General features: G+C 36.9%; 1 protein-coding gene and 1 pseudogene across 1 annotated transcript in view; one reads left to right on the top strand and one right to left on the bottom strand.

The window, feature by feature from the left end:
- LOC111155833 (E3 SUMO-protein ligase RanBP2-like) overlaps positions 1–22330 on the top strand; it is an 83847-nt gene that overhangs the window by 12325 nt on the left and 49192 nt on the right. The window contains 3 exon segments of the mRNA XM_022516249.1: positions 12146–12213; positions 13469–13580; positions 14047–14199. Of these exon segments, the coding sequence (XP_022371957.1) occupies positions 12146–12213; positions 13469–13580; positions 14047–14199 (333 nt within the window).
- Positions 1760–11721, bottom strand: LOC111155846 (annotated as a pseudogene).

Here is a 22330-nt window from a genome sequence, read left to right as displayed (position 1 = left end):
TATTTGACGGAGAGAGAGAGATCACAACTAGGCAGAGAGGCAGGCAGAGAGAAAGGGGGAAGCAGGCTCCCCACTGAGCAGAGAGCCCAGTATGAGACTCAGTCCCAGGATGCCGAGATCATGACCTGAGCTGAAGGCAGAGGCATAACCCACTGAGTCACCCAGGCACCCCAACCACTAATCTTTTGTGTCCTCATAGTTTTGCCTTTTTCAGAATATCTTATAGTTGGAATCGTACAGTATGTAACCTTTTCACATTGGCTTTTTCCATTCAGTAATGTGTACATAAGTCTTTTCTTTGTCTCTTCATGGCTTGATAGTTCATTTGTTTTAAAGTGCTGAATAATATCTTATTAACTGCATGTACCACAGTTTATTCATTCACCTACTGAAGAACATTTTGGTTGCTTCAAAGATTTGACTATAAAATTTTTGTATGAGGGAATTTGGGTGACTTAAGTTCTCACTTCTTCTGAGTAAATACCAAGGAACACTATTGCTAGATCATTTAAGTGTATGTTTAGGTTTTTAGATTTTGGGGGTGTGTGTGTACATGTGTATGTCTATGTTTAGTTTTGTAAGAAACTGCCAAACTGTCTTTCACAGTGTATCTACTATTTTGCATTTCTACCAGCAATGAATTGAGAGTTCCTGTAACACCACAGCCTTGCTTGGTGTTATAAGTGTTCTAGATATTGGCTATTCTGATACATATGTAATGGTATCTTATTTTAATTTGCAGGTAAATCAATGTGGATTTTTTTATATACTTATTTTCTGTCTGTATTATTATTACTTTTTTTTTTTTTTGGTGATGTGTTCAGATCATTGATTTTTTTTTTTTCAAAGATTTTTTTTTTATTTATTTGACAGAGATCACAAGTAGGCAGAGAGGCAGGCAAAGAGGGGGAAGCAGGCTCCCAAGCCGGAGGCAGAGGCTTTAATCCACTGAGCCACCCAGGCACCCCCATTGATTCATTTTTAAATCTCGTTTTCTTCTTATTAAAATTAGTTTATTTTGGGTAATAGTCCTTTCTCAAATGTTTCTCTTGCAAATATTTTTTCCATTCTGTGGTTTGTCTTCATTCTTTTGACAGTGTCTTTTGCAGAACAGAAGTTTTTCTTTTTTTTAAGATTTTTTTTTTTTTTTTTTTTTTTTTTTTTTTTAATTTGACAGAGACACAGCGAAGAGAGGGAACACAAGCAGGGAGAGGGAGAAATAGGCTTCCTGCTGAGCAGGGAGCTTGATGCAGGGCTCCATCCCAGGACCCTGGGATCATGACCTGAGCCGAAGGCAGATGGTTAACGAGTAAGCCACCTGGGTGCCCCCAGAACAGAAATTCTTAATTTTAATGAAATATAGCATGTCAGTTCTTTCATGGGTTATCCCGTTGGTGTTGTATATTGAAAAGTCATCACCAAACCTGAGGTCATTTAGATTTTCTCCCATTATCTCCTAGAAATTTTATAGTTTTATGTTTCCATTTAGGTTTGTGATCCATTTTCAATTAAATTTTGCAAGGGTATGAGGTCTTTGTTGTTGTTATTATTTTTATTGTGGTTTTGTGTGTGGATGTCAATTATTCCAGTACTCTTTGTTGAAAGACTATTTTGCCTCCACTATATTGCCCTTGCTCTTTTGTCAGAAATCAGTTAACTATATTTATATGCATCCATTTTGTTTATATTTTTGCTAGTATACTTTTTGTTTTTGATTTTGCTGATATACTTTTTTTTTTTTTTTGAGAAGTCTGCGCCTTTATTGGCTGAACAGGCTGCTTACCAGGGATGAAGTAGAGGAGTGGGTGGTCACAATACCAAGCCTGCTGTGCTTCACAGCCTTGAAGGTAATGGAGAACTCACCCAGATAGTGGCCAGTCATCTTGGGCTTGGTTTTCTCCTATTTGAAGGTCTTGCCATTGTAGACACCCACCATGTTGCCCACCACCCTCAGGCAGGATGATCGTGTCCTACAGGTTTATCTTAACCACCTTTTCCATCAGGGGAGCCTCTTTGGCCTTGGACACATGCTTCAGCACTGAATGTTGTTTCCTCCACAAACCCCAGCTGAGCCCCTACTGCTGCCAGGCACTGTACAGCTGCACTAATGGCTTTTAAGACACATCCAGCAGCTGGTTGAGGTCCATGCCAGGGTAGGTGAACTTGTGGAAGGTGTGCTTTTTCTGCTCCACTTCTGCTACATTATCAGCTAATTGGAAGGGACCACCTAATAGCACATTGTCTTGATTAGTCTAGGTTTATAGTAAGTATTGAAGTCAGATAGTGTCAGTCCTAATTTTCTTCTTCAATATTTTGCAACTTTGGGGGTTTTTTTTTTGCTTCTATCAATAAACTTTAAAATCACTTTGTTGATATCCACAAAATAAGTTCTTGGGATTTTGATTGGGATTGCACTGAATCTGTAGGTGAAGTTGGGAAAAACTGACATCTTGTTAAGATCAGATCTTCTGTCCATGAACATGGAATGTCTTCAGTTATTTAGTTCTTTGATATCTTTCATTTTTTAAAGATTTTATTTATTTATTTGAGAGAGAGAATGAGAAAGAGAGAGAGAGAGAGCTTGAGAAGGGGGAGGATCAGAGGGAGAAGCAGACTCCCTGCTGAGCAGGGAGCCTGATGGGGGACTTGATCCTGGAACTGCAGGATCATGACCTGAGCTGAAGGCAGTCACTTAACCAACTGAGCCACCCAGGTGCCCCTAGTTCTTTGATTTCATTCATCAGAGTTTTGTAGTTACTCTCTTACAGATCTTATATGTGTATATGTTTCTTACACATATCTTGTTAGGTTTATAACTATACTTAACGCGTGAAAACAGGGTTTAAACAGCACGTGTCCACTTCTGTGCCATTTTTTAAAAAATAAATACAGTAGGGTATTAATGTATTTTCATCTTCCTTACGACTTTTTTCCTTATGATTTAATTTTTTTCTCTAGTTTTATTTTAAGAATGTAGCATATAGTATCATGTACAGACTGTGTGTTAATTGTCTTCTTTGTTAATAGTAAGGCTTTTAATTAATAGCGGGCTTTTAGTAGTTAGGTTTTTGGGGGAGTCAAAAATTATATATGGATTTTCAACTGTGCAGAAGGATGGCACCCCCACCTCCCACAATGTTCAGGGATCACCTTCATTTCCTTTTTGGGGGTGCTAATGTAAGTGATACTGTGTTTCATATTTTAAATTCATCTTGTTCATTGCTGGTATATAGGAAAGTGATTGACTTTTTTGTATTACCCTATTATTCTTCAAACTTGCATATTATTTCCAGGATTTTTTCATCAGTTGTTTTGGATTTCTATGTGGACAGTCATGTCGTCTGCAAATGTAGTTTTATTTTTTCCTTTCCAACCTGTGTTTCGTTTCTTTTTTCTTTTTCTTTTTTTTTTTTTTTTTTTCTGTTACTGTATTAGCTAGGACTTCCACTATGATGATGTAAAGGGACATCCTTGATGAGAGGGGACATCCTTGCCTTGTTCCTGATCTCAGTGAGAAAACTTTTGAGTTCCTTACCGTTAAGTATGATGTTTGCTTTTGTACATATTCTTTATTAAGTTGAGGAATTTGCCTCTATTCCTGGTTTACGGAGCATTGTTTTTGTTGCTTGTTTGTTTTATTGTGAATGGGTGTGGAGTTTTTGTCAAATGTTTTTCTACATGTATTAATGTGATCATGAATTTTTTTTTTTTAGCTTGTTGATGTGATGGGTTATATTAATTCATTTTTTTTAAAGATTTTATTTATTTATTTGACAGATGGAGATCACAAGTAGGCAGAGAGGCAGGCAGAGAGAGAGGAGGAAGCAGGCTGCCTGCTGAGCAGAGAGCCCGATGCGGGGCTTGATCCCAGGACCCTGGGATTATGACCTGAGCCGAAGGCAGAGGCTTTAACCCACTGAGCCACCCAGGCGCCCCTATTAATTCATTTTTAAAAGTTGAACCAACCTTGCGTACCTGGGATAAATCCCCACTTGGTTTTGGCGTATAATTCTTTTTTTGTACATTGTTGGATTTGGTTTGCTAATACTCTGTTGAGGACCTTTTGTAGCTGTATTTGTGAGTGATGCTTGTCTGTAGTTTCCTTGTAATGTTTTTGTCTGGTTTTGGTATTAAGATAATGCTAGTCTCATTGGAGGAATTAAGAGTTATTTTATTTGCTTATATCTTCTGGAAGAGTGTAGAGAATTGGTATAATTTCTTTTTCATTAAGTTTGGTAGACTTCAGTGAACCTGGTGCTTTTTAGTCTTGGAAGATTATTATTTATTCAATTTCTTTAACAGATATAGTCCTATTTAGGTAATCTATTTCTTGTCTGCTTTTTTTTTTTTTTAAAGATTTTATTTATTTATTTGGCAGAGAAAGAGTGTGTACTAGAGAGCACAAGCAGGGGACATGCAGGCAGAGGGAGAAGCAGGATCCCTCCTCAGCAAGGAGCCCCATGCCTGGCTCAATCCCATTTTTGCCTACCCTCCCAACTCTGGCAACCACCAATCTTTTTTCTATCTGTGATCTTGAGTCTTTGTTTTGTTTTTGTTTTTTGAAATTCCGCACATATAAGGGAAATCATGCTGTATTTGTCATTCTCTGACTTATTTCATTTAATGTAATGCCCTTGAAATCGACTCATGTTATTGCAGATGGCAGGATTTCATATTTTTATGGTTAGAATATATTCTGTTGTTTATATGTGCCACATTTTCTTTATTCTTCTGTTAGTGGACACGTAGGTTGTTTTCATGTCTTGGCAGTTGTAAGTAATGCTTCAGTGAACTTGGGGATGCATATATCTTTTTGAGTTAGTGTTTTCTTTTTTTCAGCCATTTACCTTTAATCTGTTTTCGTATTTAATTGGGGTTTCCTGTAGGCAACATATAGTTAATCTTAGACATTGTCATTGTGGATTAAAATTATCTATTGGTAGACGTCTACCATTGATGTTCTAGTTAATATTGATATGGTTGTGTTAAGAGCTATCATATTTATTGCTATTTTCTGTTGTCCTAGTTCTTCCCATATTTTTGTCTTCTTTCTTTTTCTGCCTTCCCTGGTTTTCACTTAGAATTTTCTGTGACTCCAGTTTTGCTCCTTTTTTAGCATATTAAGCTTTTTTTTTTTTTAACTTGTTTAGTGGTTTCCTTAGAGTTTGCAGTATACATTTACAACTAATCAAGGTCTACTTTCAAATAATACTACAGTACTTCATGGGTAATGTGAGTACCTCATAATAAAGTAATCTTAAATTTTCCTTTTCTTTGTGTCATTGCCATCACATATTTTACTTTTATATAAAATACATGAGCATGTATGTAAACATCGAAATTTTGTATATATTTCTCATACATAATGGAAATACGTGTTGGTATTGTTTTGAACAACTGGTATATGTTAGATCAGTTAAGAGAAAGAAAAATAATTGTTTTTATTTTACCTTCATATATATATATTTTACATAGATGTGAATTTCTCATCTGTATAATTTTTTCTCTAAATTATCAATATCGTTTGTAAGGCCGTTGTACTGGTAACAAATTCCTTCAATTTTGTTTGCGTGAGAAAATATTTCTCCCATTTCTTATGGAGTACTGTTGGCTGTTTTTTCTCTCAACTTTAAATATTTCACTCCACTTAGGTTGGCTGTTTTTTCTCTCAACTCTAGGTTGGCTGTTTTTTCTCTCTAGGTTGGCTGTTTTTTCTCTCAACTTTAAATATTTCACTCCACTCTTTTGCTTGCATGATTTTTGAGAAGTTAAATGTGATTTTTTACTTTTGCTCCTGTCATAGGAGAGGTTTTTTTTTTTTTCTCTCCACGTTCTATGTCATTTGTCTTCTATTTTCAGTAGTTGGAATAGGACATGTGTAAGTATATTATTATTATTATTATTGTCATTTATTCTGCTTGATGCTCTCTGAGCATGCTAGATCTGAGCTTTCTGGATTTTTGGGTTTTTGTGTAATATTAAGTTGGGGGTATAGTAATTATTGTTTCAGATATTTCTCCTGTTCCTTCATCTTTTTCTTTTTAGTCTTATTTCATGGATGTTATTCCTTTTGTAGTTATTCCACAGTTCTTGGATATTTTGTTTTGTTTGTCTTTATCTTTTTTTCTCTTTGCTTTTCAGTTTTGTAGATTTTTTTGAGATAGCCTCAAGTTTGGAGATTCTTACTTCAGCCATGTTGAGGTTATTAGTAAGCCCATCAAAGGCTTTCTTCATTTCTATGATAATGTTTTTGATTTCTAGCATTTCTTTTTGTGCTTACAATTTTTATCTCTCTGTTTACATTCATTTGTTCATTTTTTGGTTATATACCCAGAAATTGGATTGCTGGATTATATGGTAGTTTAAATTTTACTTTTGTGAGGAACTACCATATTGTTTCCATAATGATTGCACCGTTTTACATTTCCACTAACAATACACAAGGGTTCCAACTTTTCCATACCACTACCAACACTTGTTATTTTCATTTTTTTTTCCTTTTTGCATAGTAGCCATTCTAGTGGATATAAAGTGGTATTCCATGGTGATTTTTTTTTTTTAAGATTTTATTTATTTGACAGAGATCACAAGTAGGCAGAAAGGCAGGCAGAGAGAGAGAGGGGGAAGCAGGCTCCCCACTGAGCAGAGAGCCCAATGTGGAGCGCCATCCCAGGATCCTGAGATCACGACCCGAGCCAAAGGCAGAGGCTTAACCCACTGAGCCACCCAGGCGCCCCTCCCATGGTGATTTTGACTTCCATTTCCTTGATTGGTGATGTTGAGCAGCTCTTTATGTGCTTTTAGGAAGTCATATATCATTTTTGGAGTAATGTCTATTATAAAGTCTTTTGCCTGTTTTCTAGTTGGGTTATTTGATTTTTTTATTATTGAATTGTAGGAGTGTGTGTTTTTTTTAAATATATCCTAGAGATTAATCCTTTATCAGCTGTATGGTCTGCACATATTACTCCCATTCTATAGGTTGACTTTTTTACCCTATTGATTGTGTCCTTTGATATACAAAAGTTTTTAAGTTTGATTTATTTCTATTTTTACTTGGTTTCCCATGTGTTTGGTGTCAATCCCAAGAAATATATTGCTTAATCAAATATAGTTTTTCCCCTATGTTTTCTTCTAGGAGTTTTATAGTTTTGGATCTTAGTTTTAGGTCTTTAATTCATTTGGGGTTCATTTTTGCAGATGGTGTAAAATAAGGGTCCGGCTTTACTCTTTTGCATATGAGTATCCAGTTTTCCCAGCACCATTTGTTGAAAACAGTCTTTTCTCCATTGAGTGTTGTTAGCACCCTTGTTGGAGATTATGTGACTGTATAGGTAAGCATTTATTTGTGGGCCTTGCACCTGTCCTTGATCACTTACTCTTTTCAGCCTCTGTTTTAGAATTTCACTGTGCACCTCAAATTTTTCACATGTTTACTCAACAAACTACCTCACTTCGTCATTGGTAAACTGAGACTGTTGGCAGTGAACCACCAGGCCCTATTCATTCTTCTGTCAGCTGTAAATTTCCCTTTCAAGGTACTACCCTGACATCTTTTCTTGTTACCCCTTTCAGTTTCTTAAGCCCTTATTTCCCCCTTTTCTTTCAGAAAACTGGTTGTTTTCTGAAACAACTGGCTGTTTTTCCTTAGCCTGAAAAGACATTCGTGCTCTTGTTTGCCCTAAATAACTATCCACATCTGTGTCCCATTATTGCTCTATGTCTTCCCTCACTTTGTCAGTCAGACCTTGTGAAAATTATTTAGCAGTATTGGTTCCTTAAGAGAGGAAGTAGTGTAAGATACAAACAAAAGATTTTTTTGTGTGTGTGTGTGTATATCTTGTCAACTTTATACTTTTCTGTAATTTTAAATTTTTGTAATCTTCATGTATGCTTTTATGACTTAAAACATATCTGCTTATTTAACACCTTTGGTGAGGACTAAGAAGTATAGTAGGAGAAAGGGGTTTTAAGTTAAGATGCCATAACATAGATTTATGTGACATTGCAAAGTGACATTCCAAAGCAATGGAGAAAATATGGATTATACAGTAGATGTTGCTTAAACAATTGACATTTTGTTTAATGATTTTTTTGGGTTTAACCATTTATTTTTAAAAAATAGGGTTCTTGCCTTCATTATTTGCCAAAACAAGTTTGACTTAAAAGTAATTTTAGAGAAACTGAAAGAAAATACAGATGAGTTTTCAACTCAAATGAGAAAGACCTTTTATACCATATAATCTGAAAAAAAAAACAAACAAACCAGTAAAGATAGTTTTTACTGCATAAAAATTGAAGCTTTATTTCACAAACACATAAATACAGATAAATGACAATTTGGGAAAGCTGCAGAAAGCCCTGAGGGGCTTCTGGGTGGTGCACTTGGTTGGACCCCTGACTCTTGGCTTCAAAAAACCCTCAGATGTCAGTATGATTAAGAACCCTTAAAAATTAGCAAGAGAATCTTTTCTGTGCCCTTTGAAAGTTGGGAATGGCCATAGTATATTAGTAGAGAATTTATACTCTGAATATTTCAGTGTGAATATTAAAAATTGGTCTTATCAATCAGAGAAATGCCAGGTTGACTTAGTGGTACCTCTTCTGCTTACCAAGTTGGCAATGATTGAAGAAATGGGAAAAATTAATTAATTTTGAGGAGTATATACTCTGAGGCATTCAAATGCTGAGTGGAGAAGTAGATTGCTATAAACTGTATGGCTATAAACCATACTGGCATATAAACTATAAACTGTGCTATAAACTCTACTGGCATTATAGTAAATGGTTCAGATATTTAAATATTCTTTGAACTAGTTATTTAGTTTTTAGAAATTTATTAGGAAATAATGGTACACAAATTTATGTGTATTTCAGTAAATAGTGAATATGTAACATCTGCCAGTTAATGTTCCTGGTTCCATGGTGGTGGGCAAACCACAGGGTCTTACTTCAGTGGAGCCTTACAGTTTTTTTTTTTTTTTTAAAAGATATTTATTTATTTATTTATTTGACGGACAGAGATCACAAGCAGGCAGAGAGGCAGACACGGAGAGGAGGGGAAGCAGGCTGTCTACTCAGCAGAGAGCCTGATGTGGGGCTTGATCCCAGGACCCTGGGATCATGACCCGAGATGAAGGCAGAGGCTTTAACCCACTGAGTCACCCAGGCACCCCAAGCCTTACAGTTTTGAGGGATAGATAGCTATACAAACAAAAATACTTACAAACTGTATAAATTCAGTGAAGGAAATTAACAGGATTTTGTGAGAAATAATGAAGCAAGCATACTTTAGTATGATAGTGGGAGAATGCTATTCAGAACTATCTGAAATACCACTTTGCTGCTGCATTGTCCTGCCTAGGTGTTGGCTTTGACTTAATTGTTCATCAGGCAAACTCATGCAGGCAGTCAGTGTTTGAACTGTGGTTTCTCTTGTACTGAGCAGGATTATTATGGAGACAATCCATTATCAGAGTAAAACCGGCTAGTCTCATGAAGGTCTAAACCCAGCTCATGTGGGGTGAAGATCTAAGTTAAGTAAACCTAGCCATTAGTGAGTGAAGAAATCCAGTGATAGGTGAATTCTGCTTCACAAAAATAGGATGAAGTGACATCAAGGACCAAAAAGTGAGGTTTCTGAGGACTTGAGTGCCCAAAGTCAGTATGGTAACTCTTCTGACATCTGCTCAAAACTTAAAATTAGAAGGATTGGGAGACCCCACTTTTCTGGGTCTGTATTCCTACTGAAAATGTAGATTTTTTTTTTTCCCTTTTGCTTCCCTGGAATTTTTCTCTACTCGCTTGACTTAGAATACCTGTTACATTTTTAACAGATATACTGGACCCAACCCTGCCTCCCCAAGATGTAGGGGGAGGTGAGAGGGAAGTGTGGGGCATGGGGAGCCTTCCATTTATTCGATACTTAACTGTTTCACTGTGCCAGACTAGAGTCTTGCTTAGTAGGGATTTCTGTTTTGTTTTGGTCAGGTGATTCTCTCAAGCTCATTTCCCCTTAGTTGTGGTTTTACTAGGATAGTGAGAATCTTGTTTGTTCATTCACATGTGTCTCTAGATGATGAGGCGTTTGTTTAAGGGAACCATAGTTTCTCTTTTATTTACGTACATTCATTGAATTTCTCACTCTGATATTGAAAGTGATGGATAGAAATCATATCATATCAATACCGGCTGTTGGCCTGTTTAAAACAGAGTCCCCAGGGCTGCCCCAGTTGTAGAGATGCATTCTGGTTTTAGTCACTGGCTAACCTATAGTATGCAAGGGCCAGGTGAAGTAAAGTCCATGTCATGCTAGCCTTTGGTGAGAAATTTGGGTATTTTCAAAGCATAATGGAAGCCATAGAAGGATTTTAAATTTTAAGCAGAAGCGTAACATGGTTTGTCTTATGTTTGAAATGATACCCCTTTGGTGAATGAATTAGATGGGAGGAAAAATACATAGAGGGAAACAGGAAGGAATTAGCCTTTTCAGAAGTCCTAGAGGGAAATCATAGCAGACTTGGACTTTGGTAATAGCAACAGAGATGTAAAAAAATGGGTGGATTGAGGTAATGTAGAAGGTAGAACTGACAGATTTTGGTGATGATATTTTGCACATAAGTTTAGAGCTTAGGAAAAGTGAGAATCAAAGATACATATTTGAGAGTTAATATACTGTCAGTAGTCATAGGTGAGATTCAGTATTTGACACAGAGGAGATCTGAAAGAGAAGAGGATTTAGGACTGGTTCGTGGGTAAGTCAGTGTAAGGAGGAGCCTGAGAAGGAATGGCCACTAAGGTGGAAGTTAAACTAGAGAGCATGGTGTCTTTGAAGTCATTGAGAAGAATATTTTAAGAAGATGAGTGTGATTAAGAGTGTTTTCTGTAGGTTTGATTAAAAAGGAAAAATTGAAACATAGTTAACAGTGGGCAAATAGTCCATCGCTCTCTAGTCTACCCTAGATAATCATTTTTTCACCTCATTAGGTATCTGATCAAATATCCCCTTAGTAAGACCTTTCCCAGCAACTCTTATTTTATAGAACATATGATGCCATTGTGCCCCACCACCATTACCAGCTAAGAAAGAAGAAACACTGCCAACTGAACAGGCAGCAGTGTTAGGAATCCTAGGATTAATTCTAGGATTAACACAAATTAATCACCTAATTTGTGAGATATATAGTGATTCTAGCTTTGTCGAAATATGGTGTACTGAAAAAAATTGATGAAATACTATAAAATAGCACTCTTTTCTGCTCCTATATAGGTAATGGTTTGCTTGTCACCTCTTCTAAAATGCAGGCCTCTTGAAGACAGAGATTTTTTTGTGTGTCCTACTGGTGCCCCAGTGCTTGGTGAATGATAGCAGGCACACAAATCCTAAATCTGCATTTTTAAAGAAATCAAATGAGTAAATGAAAACATACTGCTTTGTAGACTTCTTTTTTCAATTAATATATTGTTTTTTTTCTGTGTCCTTGTATAATTTTCAAAAATTATGTTTGATGGCTGTGTACCCTTATCATGTGTGTATGATAGAACCTGGTGTGTCCTAGGATCTTAAACTTTGGAACTTACGGAAATAAAAGAGCCAGGGTGTGGACTTGGTTTATTACTGGAAGTATTCAACTTTTATTTCTACCTTTTTAATTCCTTGAGTGTAAAACACTGATCTGTAGAGAGAACAACAAACAGTACCTGGACCGGGGAGTCCTCCATGCTTTAATGGGTTGGAAGTACTTCCTTATTTTTCCCCATAAAGACTTGAATATGGCAAGAGAAGTTTTTAGTATACCTTGCCTCCCCTAAGAAAGCAGGTTTCCATCTGTTTAGTTATCTGTAAAGTGAGAGAGTGGCACCACATGTTTTTTCAGTTTTCTTGCTGTTATAAATTCTTAATTTCTGATGTTGTCTTGTCCTGCTGTTAAATTTATTTTTAGTTTTATGATGAGAATTATAAAACATGGAATCATGATTTTTACGATATATGTCCATTTCTGCAGGCAGTTTTTTTTCATACCTTTTAGGTGAACAAGAATCAAGTATGTTAATACTAACCTTATTAGGGCAGATTTTTAGTTCTATGAATACTTTACAAAATTTAAAATATGGAAAATTAAAAGAACTCTTAATTTTTTTTTAGAAGTCAATGAAAGGATTCTATTTTGCAAAGCTGTACTATGAAGTTAAAGAATATGATCTTGCTAAAAAGTAAGTACCAAACTGTAAACATGCTTTAGTTTTCTAAAGTCATTCCCCACCTCCACCCAGGTATTCTTACTTGAAATGGGTGAAAATAATATGTTTTTTTAGCAGTTCTTCCTATGTATGTCCTGGAAATAAGGTATTATATCACTCCAGACTGATACAAAGGACTAGCTTCAATTCCATGGAGATTGAGCCTAGAATGAGTATTTTCTGCATGCATGCCGCTTGTTTATACTTAGGGCAAGAAATCATTAGGCTTAAAACACTTATAAGGAATAAAAGAGAACCATGCTGTTTTAAATTTCTTCCTGGTTAGATATCTGGTACTTTAATCAGCTGGAAAAATACCAGTGAATACAAAATTAAACTGTGATTTCTGGACAGGAGAATAGCTTGTGTAAAAGATCTTTGACTCAGTAGATAACAGTCTGAGGCTTTGTCTCATCTCCTAAGGCCAAGAAGTTCAGTGGTCTGATTTCCTGATTTAGAGTGTGGGAAATTAGGAGGGAGGCGAGCAGACAGGTTAAAGACATTTATGGGAAGATGAAAATGCTGATAGGTAAGGAAAATAATAACACCTTTATTTAACTAGCAGCAGTGGGACTGTCAACCTTGTTCCTTTTTAATATGACCCTTTTTCCTCCAGTTTTGGCTTTTGGTGTATATATAGATATATCTATTGTTTATGTATATATTTATATATAATATTTATTGAGCCCAGAAGATGCTTATTTTTTAGCTGTTAACTTGATTTAAAAAATGGATATTACCTACGTTTGTTAGTTTATTTAGTAATTTTTCCTCTGCTCTGTTTTAGCTGGGAACAGTACTATTATTAGATATTACTTTCTTGTTTAAAAGGTGAATAGTACAATAAGAAAAGGTAAATATTTACTATAATCTTTTTCTAATTTCTGTAAAACTTTTTAGTGCTTTATTGAAATATCGGGGAAAAGCAATTTATGTGTTCATTTCTTATTTATGGGTAGCATTAGAAAAAATATTTGGTAAATGTAGTAGTTAATGGTAAAATAAGTATATTATCAATTTTGTATGTATGTGTTTATTCTTTTTATCGATAATTTAGAATTTTTTGCATATTCTAGTTTAAGTAAATAGTGGTAGTCAATAATGAGAATAACAGTGTGGATTAGTTTAGTGTTTGCTTTGGTTTAAGATGTACTCTTTAGGTTGGAATTAAATACAGTTCTGAATGTTATAATTTGAAGATTATTTTTGTATTATTATTTTTAAACAGATACATAACTGCATATATTAATGTGCAAGAAAGAGATCCCAAAGCTCACCGATTTCTTGGTCTTCTTCATGAAGTGGAGGAAAATATAGACAAAGCTGTTGAATGTTACAAGGTAAAGCATTTAAGATTAAAATATAGCCTTTGCACAGTCACACACATGATACCCAGAGTAATTTGTATAATAAATAATTCAAATATATTTTATGGATGTTATGAAAATAAGCATTGGTATGATAATACTATTAACACAGATTAGATCTTAAATTATTTGGCTCAAAGTACACTGTAATTTATTCATTAAGTTAGCACTTGTAAAAGAGGATTAACACCCAGAAATGCTGTTCTTATGAGTGTGGTTTTCTTTCTTTTTTGGGAGCGCTTACCTGATAAAAACATAATTTTTACTTAATTCATCTGCAAAAAATTTCAGTACACTTTAAGTTTGACTTAAACAACTTTAAAATACCATGTTGTCATTGGGAAAAGTTTTTAAGGTGGACAGCAATGAATTTTTAACTTTTATATGGGAGCGTAGGTACTTTAGGAATCCTAACTTATTATTTCTTTTCTGGTGTCAGCGTTCAGTGGAATTAAACCCAACACAAAAAGATCTTGTTCTGAAGATTGCAGAATTGCTTTGTAAAAATGATGTTACTGATGGAAGAGCAAAATACTGGGTTGAAAGAGCAGCCAAACTTTTCCCAGGAAGTCCTGCAATTTATAAACTGAAGGTAAAAACAGAACAAAACATAGTAAAAACTGTTGGAGAAAACTTAAGACACAGCCATTTCTAATATTTGGAATTTTAAATGACTTTTCAGTAGCAAACCTTAAACCAGTATGTGTGGGAGTTGGTGGGAAATGGGTGAAGGTGGTAAAAAGGTACAGACTTCTGTGTATAAATTCTGGGGATACGTATAGTATAGTGACTATTGTTAACCATACTGTATTGTATATTTGAAAGCTGTGAAGAGAGCAGGTAGATCTTAAAAGTTCTCATCATAAGAAAAATAATTTTTTTTTAAAGATTTTATTTATTTGAGGGGTGCCTGGGTGGCTTGGTGTGTTAAGGCCTCTGCTTTCAGCTCAGGTCAGGTCCTTTGATTGACCTTGCATTGGGCTCTCTGCTCAGGGGGGAGCCTGCTTCCCCCCCTCACCCCGCCTGCCTCTCTGCCAACTTGTGATCTTTGTCAAATAAATAAAATATTAAAAAAAAAAATAAAGATTTTATTTATTTCAGACAGAGAGAGAGAGCGCTGACTCACAAGCTGGGGGGAGGGGCATAGGCAGAGGGACAAGCAGAGTCCTTGCCAAGCAGGGAACCTGACTCAGGGCTTGATCCCAGGACTCTGGAATCATGACCTGAGTTGAAGGCAGCCCCCAGGTAATCCAGAAAAGAATAATTTATGACCACGTGAAGTGATGGATGTAACCTTATTGTGGAAATCATGTCACTATATATATGCCTTAAATTGTTGTACACCTTAAATAATACAATGTTATATGTTAATTATATCTATAAGAAATTGCAGAACAAAATTTTTTTCTTCAAAACCTTTCCAAGTATATGCTTTATTAGGCACTATTATGTTTTATAAATGGCATCATTTACCCTTATGAAATCATTAATATAGGGATTTTACATTTTTATAGCTAGATGGTAGGGTTAGGATTTAAATTGAGCTCTGTCTGATAAAAAATTTTTGCTTCATTGGGTGAAAGGGATGGCAATTTAGGGTTATTACGCAGGTTTTTAAGACCTGTCATCTAAAAGTAGAAAGAGTCTGGGGTGCCTCGCTGGCTCAGTTGGTAGAGCATGTTACTCTTGATTTTGAGGTTGTGAGATTGAGTCCCACGTTGGGTGTAGAGATTACTTAAAAATAAAATCTTTAAAGAAAAAAATGGAAAGGATTGTGTTAGGTAGGGAACAGTGAAGTTTTCAAGCAAAAGTAACAGTTTCTCCAGTATGTTATAGAGAATTACTAAAAATAATAGGAAGTTTTTACTAATGTATTGACCAATGACCAATTCTAATGTTTTTTTTTTTTTTTTTTTTTTTTTTTAAACTGAGTAAAATATAGTTTACCTAAGTAACTCTTTTGGAGAAGGTCTTTCCAAATTTGCTAACAGAATTTTAAGTGTGTAGTTCACCGTTGAATGATGTGGGAGCTAGGTGCCACGACTCCCTGTGCAGTTGAAAATCGCCATATAATTTTTTTTAAAAGATTTTATTTGACAGAGAGAGATCGCAAGTAGGCAGAGAGGCAGGCAGAGAGGGAGGGTAGGCAGGCTGCCTGCTGAGGAGAGAGCCCTATGCCTGGCTCGATCCCAGGACCCAGAGATCGTGACCTAAGCCGAAGGCAGAGGCTTAACCCACTGAGCCACCCAGGTGCCCCTCCATATAATTTTTTTTTAAAGATTTTATTTTTTTAGGTAATCTCTACACTGAATGTGGGGCTCAAACTCAAAATCCCAAGATCAAGAGTCACATACTCTAGACTGAGTGCCGGGAGCTCCTGCATAGACGTTCTGACTCCCCAAAAACTTCATTAATAGTCTACTGTTGACTGGAAGCCTTACTGATAACATGAATAGTCATTTAACCCTTATTTTGTATGCTATTGTATTATATACTGTATTCTTACATTTAAAATGTTAGAGAAAAGAACATGTTAAAATTATGAGAAGAGGAGGAAGAGTCAAGATGGCGGAGAAGTAGCAGGCTGAGACTACTTCAGGTAGCAGGAGATCAGATAGATAGCTTATCTAAAGATTGCAAACACCTACAAATCCAACAGGAGATCGAAGAGAAGAAGTACAGCAATTCTAGAAACAGAAAATCAACCACTTTCTGAAAGGTAGTACTGGCGGAGAAGTGAATCCAAAGCCACGGGAAGATAGACCGCGGGGGGAGGGGCCGGCTCCCGGCAAACGGCAGAGCAACGGAGCACAAAATTAGGACTTTTAAAAGTCTGTTCCGCTGAGGGACATCGCTCCAGAGGCTAAACCGGGGTGAAGCCCACGCGGGGTCAGCGTGGCCTCAGGTCCCACAGGGTCACAGAAGGATCGGGGGTGTCTGAGTGTCACAGAGCTTACAGGTATTAGAACAGGGAAGCCGGCTACAGAGACAGAGCCGAGGAGTGAGCTCTAAGCTCGGGGTTACCTTGAACCGGTCGCAGGCTGGGTGAGCTCGGAGCGTGGCCGGAGGCAGGGTGACGGGAGTAATTGGACGCTGTTCTCTGAGGGCGCACTGAGGAGTGGGGCTCCGGGCTCCTGGCTCCTCCGAGCCAGAGACCGGGAGGCCGCCATCTTCATTCCTGCCCTCTGGAACTCTACGGAAAGCGCTCAGGGAACAAAAGCTCCCGAAAGCAAACCCGAGCAGATTACTCAGCCCAGCCCCTGGTAAGGGCGGTGCAACTCCGCCGGGGCAAAGACACTTGAGAATCCTACAACTGGCCCCTCCCCCAGAAGATCAATAAGAAACCCAGCCAGGACCAAGTTCACCTACCAAGGAGCGCAGTTTCAATACCAAGGAGAGCAGCGGAATTCCAGAGGAGAAAGCAAAGCACGGAACTCATGGCTTTCTCCCCATGATTCTTTAGCCTTGCAATTAATTTAATTTTTTTTTCTTTTTCAATTTTTTTTTCTCTTCTTCTGCTAAATTTTTTAAACTTTTACCCTTTTGTTTTTTAACGTTTTTTAACTAGTTTATCTAATATATATATATATATTTTTTTTCCTTTTTATATTTTTTCTTTATTGGGTTTTTTTTTTTTAATTGTTTCTTTTTTTTTTTTTTTTTTTCTTTCTGAACCTTTTTATCCCCTTTCTCCCCCCTCACGATTTGGGATCTCTTCTGATTTGGCTAAAGCATATTTTCCTGGGGTTGTTGCCACCCTTTTAGTATTTTACTTGCTCCTTCATACTCTTATCTTGGACAAAATGACAAGGCGGAAAAATTCACCACAAAAAAAAGAACAAGAGGCAGTACCAAAGGCTAGGGACCTAATCAATACAGACATTGGTAATATGTCAGATCTAGAGTTCAGAATGACAATTCTCAAGGTTCTAGCCGGGCTCAAAAAAGGCATGGAAGATATTAGAGAAACCCTCTCGGGAGAGATAAAAGCCCTTTCTGGAGAAATAAAAGAACTAAAATCTAACCAAGTTGAAATAAAAAAAGCTATTAATGAGGTGCAATAAAAAATGGAGGCTCTCACTCTAGGATAAATGAGGCAGAAGAAAGAATTAGTGACATAGAAGACAAATGACAGAGAATAAAGAAGCTGAGCAAAAGAGGGACAAAGCACTACTGGACCACGAGGAGAGAATTCGAGAGATAAGTGACACCATAAGACGAAACAACATTAGAATAATTGGGATTCCAGAAGAAGAAGAAAGAGAGGAGCAGAAGGTATATTGGAGAGAATTATTGGAGAGAATTTCCCCAATATGGCAAAGGGAACAAGCATCAAGGAGGGTTCAAGGGGGTTCAGAGAACCCCCCTCAAAATCAATAAGAATAGGTCCACACCCTGTCACCTAATAGTAAAATTTACAAGTCTTAGTGACAAAGAGAAAATCCTGAAAGCAGCCTGGGAAAAGAAGTCTGTAACATACAATGGTAAAAATATTAGACTGGCAGCAGACTTATCCACAGAGACCTGGCAGGCCAGAAAGAGCTGGCATGTTATATTCAGAGCACTAAATGAGAAAAACATGCAGCCAAGAATACTATATCCAGCTAGGCTATCATTGAAAATAGAAGGAGAGATTAAAAGCTTCCAGGACAAACAAAAACTGAAAGAATTTGCAAACACCAAACCAGCTCTACAGGAAACATTGAAAGGGGTCCTCTAAGCAAAGAGAGACCCTAAAAGTAGTAGATCAGAAAGGAACAGAGACAATATACAGGAACAGTCACCTTACAGGCAATACAATGCCACTAAATTCATATCTCTCAATAGTCACCCTGAATGTTAATGGGCTAAATGCCCCAATCAAAAGACACAGGGTATCAGAATGGATAAAAAAACAAAACCCATCTGTATGTTGCCTACAAGAAACTCATTTGAAACCCGAAGACATCTCCAGATTTAAAGTGAGGGGGTGGAAAACAATTTACCATGCTAATGGGCATCAGAAGAAAGCAGGAGTGGCAATCCTTATATCAGATCAATTAGATTTTAAGCCAAAGACTATAATAAGAGATGAGGAAGGACACTATATCATACTCAAAGGATCTGTCCAACAAGAAGATCTAACAATTTTAAATATCTATGCCCCTAATATGGGAGCAGCCAACTATATAAACCAATTAATAACAAAATCAAAGAAACACATCAACAATCATACAATAATAGTAGGGGACTTTAACACTCCCCTCACTGAAATGGACAGATTATCCAAGCAAAAGATCAACAAGGAAATAAAGGCCTTAAGTGACACACTGGACCAGATGGACATCACAGATACATTCAGAATATTTCATCCCAAAGCAACAGAATACACATTCTTCTCTAGTGCACATGGAACATTCTCCAGAATAGATCACATCCTCGGTTCTAAATCAGGTCTCAACCGGTATCAAAAGATTGGGATCATTCCCTGCATATTTTCAGACCACAATGCTCTGAAGCTAGAACTCAATCACAAGAGGAAATTTGGAAAGAACCAAAAAAAATGGAGACTAAACAGCATCCTTCTAAAGAATGAATGGGTCAACCAGGAAATTAAAGAAGAATTGAAAAAATTCATGGAAACAAATGATAATGAAAACACAACGGTTCAAAATCTGTGGGACACAACAAAGGCAGTCCTGAGAGGAAAATATATAGCGGTACAAGCCTTTCTCAAGAAACAAGAAAGGTCTCAGGTACACAACCTAACCCTACACCTAAAGGAGCTGGAGAAAGAACAAGAAAGAAAGCCTAAACGCAGCAGGAGAAGAGAAATCATAAAGATTAGAGCAGAAACCGATGAAATAGAAATCAAAAAAACAATAGAACAAATCAACGAAACTAGGAGCTGGTTCTTTGAAAGAATTAATAAGATTGATAAACCCCTGGCCAGACTTATCAAAAAGAAAAGAGAAAGGACCCAAATAAATAAATTATGATCACAGCTAACACCAAAGAAATACAGACAATTATAAGAACATACTATGAGCAACTCTACGCCAACAAATTTGACAATCTGGAAGAAATGGATGCATTCCTAGAGACATATAAACTACCACAACTGAACCAGGAAGAAATAGAAAGCCTCAACAGACCCATAACCAGTAAGGAGATTGAAACTGTCATCAAAAAATCTCCAAACAAACAAAAGCCCAGGGCCAGATGGCTTCCCGGAGGAATTCTACCAAACATTTAAAGAAGAACTAATTCCTATTCTCCTGAAACTGTTCCAAAAAATAGAAATGGAAGGAAAACTTCCAAACTCATTTTATGAGGCCAGCATCACCTTGATCCCAAAACCAGACAAGGATCCCATCAAAAAAGAGAACTACAGACCATTATCCTTGATGAACACAGATGCAAAAATTCTCATCAAAATACTAGCCAATAGGATCCAACAGTACATTAAAAGCATTATTCACCACGACCAAGTGGGATTTATTCCAGGGCTGCAAGGTTGGTTCAACATCCGCAAATCAATCAGTGTGATACAACACATTAATAAAAGAAAGAACAAGAACCATATGATACTCTCCATAGATGCTGAAAAAGCATTTGACAAAGTTCAGCATCCCTTCCTGATCAAAACTCTTCAAAGTGTAGGGATAGAGGGCACATACCTCAATATTATCAAAGCCATCTATGAAAATCCCACCGCAAATTTCATTCTCAATGGAGAAAAACTGAAAGCTTTTCCTCTAAGGTCAGGAACATGGAAGGGATGTCCGTTATCACCACTGCTATTCAACATAGTACTAGAAGTCCTAGCCTCAGCAATCAGACAACAAAAGGAAATTAAAGGCATCCAAATCGGCAAAGAAGAAGTCAAACTCTCACTCTTCGCAGATGATATGATACTATATGTGGAAAACCCAAAAGACTCCACTCCAAAACTGCTAGAACTTGTACAGGAATTCAATAAAGTGTCAGGATATAAAATCAATGCACAGAAATCAGTTGCATTTCTCTACACCAACAACAAGACAGAAGAAAGAGAAATTAAGGAGTCAATCCCATTTACAATTGCACCCAAAACTATAAATACCTAGGAATAAACCTAACCAAAGAGACGAAGAATCTATACACAGAAAACTATAAAGTACTCACGAAAGAAATTGAGGAAGACACAAAGAAATGGAAAAATGTTCCATGTTCCTGGATTGGAAGAATAAATATTGTGAAAATGTCTATGCTACCTAAAGCAATCTACACATTTAATGAAATTCCTATCAAAGTACCATCCATTTTTTTTCAAAGAAATGGAACAAATAATCCTAAAATTTATATGGAACCAGAAAAGACCTCGTATAGCCAAAGGAATATTGAAAAAGAAAGCCAAAGTTGGTGACATCACAATTCCGGACTTCAAGCTCTATTCCAAAGCTGTCATCATCAAGACAGCATGGTCCTGGCACAAAAACAGACACATAGATCAATGGAACAGAATAGAGAGCCCAGAAATAGACCCTCAACTCTATGGTCAACTCATCTTCGACAAAGCAGGAAAGAATGTCCAATGGAAAAAAGACAGCGTCTTCAATAAATGGTGTTGGGAAAATTGGACAGCCACATGCAGAAAAATGAAATTGGATCATTTCCTTACACCACACACGAAAATAGACTCAAAATGGATGAAGGACCTCAATGTGAGAAAGCAATCCATCAAAATCCTTGAGGAGAACACAGGCAGCAACCTCTTTGACCTCAGCCGCAGCAATTTCTTCCTAGGAACATCGCCAAAGGCAAGGGAAACAAGGGCAAAAATGAACTATTGGGATTTTATCAAGATCAAAAGCTTTTGCACAGCAAAGGAAACAGTTAACTAAACCAAAAGACAACTGACAGAATGGGAGAAGATATTTGCAAACGACATATCAGATAAAGGGCTAGTGTCCAAAATCTATAAAGAACTTAGCAAACTCAACACCCAAAGAACAAATAATCCAATCAGGAAATGGGCAGAAGACATGAACAGACATTTCTGCAAAGAAGACATCCAGATGGCCAGCAGACATGTGAAAAAGTGCTCCATATCACTCGGCATCAGGGAAATACAAATCAAAACCACAATGAGATATCACCTCACATCAGTCAGAATGGCTAAAGTTAACAAGTCAGGAAATGACAGATGCTGGCGAGGATGCGGAGGAAGGGGAACCCTCCTACACTGTTGGTGGGAATGCAAGCTGGTGCAACCACTCTGGAAAACAGCATGGAGGTTCCTCAAAATGTTGAAAATAGTACTACCCTATGACCCAGCAATTGCACTGCTGGGTATTTACCCTAAAGATACAAACGTAGTGATCCGAAGGGGCACGTGCACCCGAATGTTTATAGCAGCAATGTCTACAATAGCCAAACTATGGAAAGAACCTAGATGTCCATCAACAGATGAATGGATAAAGAAGATGTGGTATATATACACAATGGAATACTATGCAGCTATCAAAAGAAATGAAATCTTGCCATTTGCGATGACGTGGATGGAACTAGAGGGTATCATGCTTAGCGAAATAAGTCAATCGGAGAAAGACAACTATCATATGATCTCCCTGATATGAGGAGAGGAGATGCAACATGGGGGGTTAAGGGGGTAGGAGAAGAGTAAATGAAACAACATGGGATTGGGAGGGAGACAAACCATAAGTGACTCTCAATCTCACAAAACAAACTGAGGGTTGATG

Source organism: Enhydra lutris, unplaced genomic scaffold, assembly GCF_002288905.1.
Source record: "Enhydra lutris kenyoni isolate GAN:26980312 unplaced genomic scaffold, ASM228890v2 scaffoldscaffold44, whole genome shotgun sequence".
Classification (NCBI taxonomy): Eukaryota; Metazoa; Chordata; class Mammalia; order Carnivora; family Mustelidae; genus Enhydra; species Enhydra lutris.
This window is presented reverse-complemented; position numbering and strand designations above follow the sequence as displayed.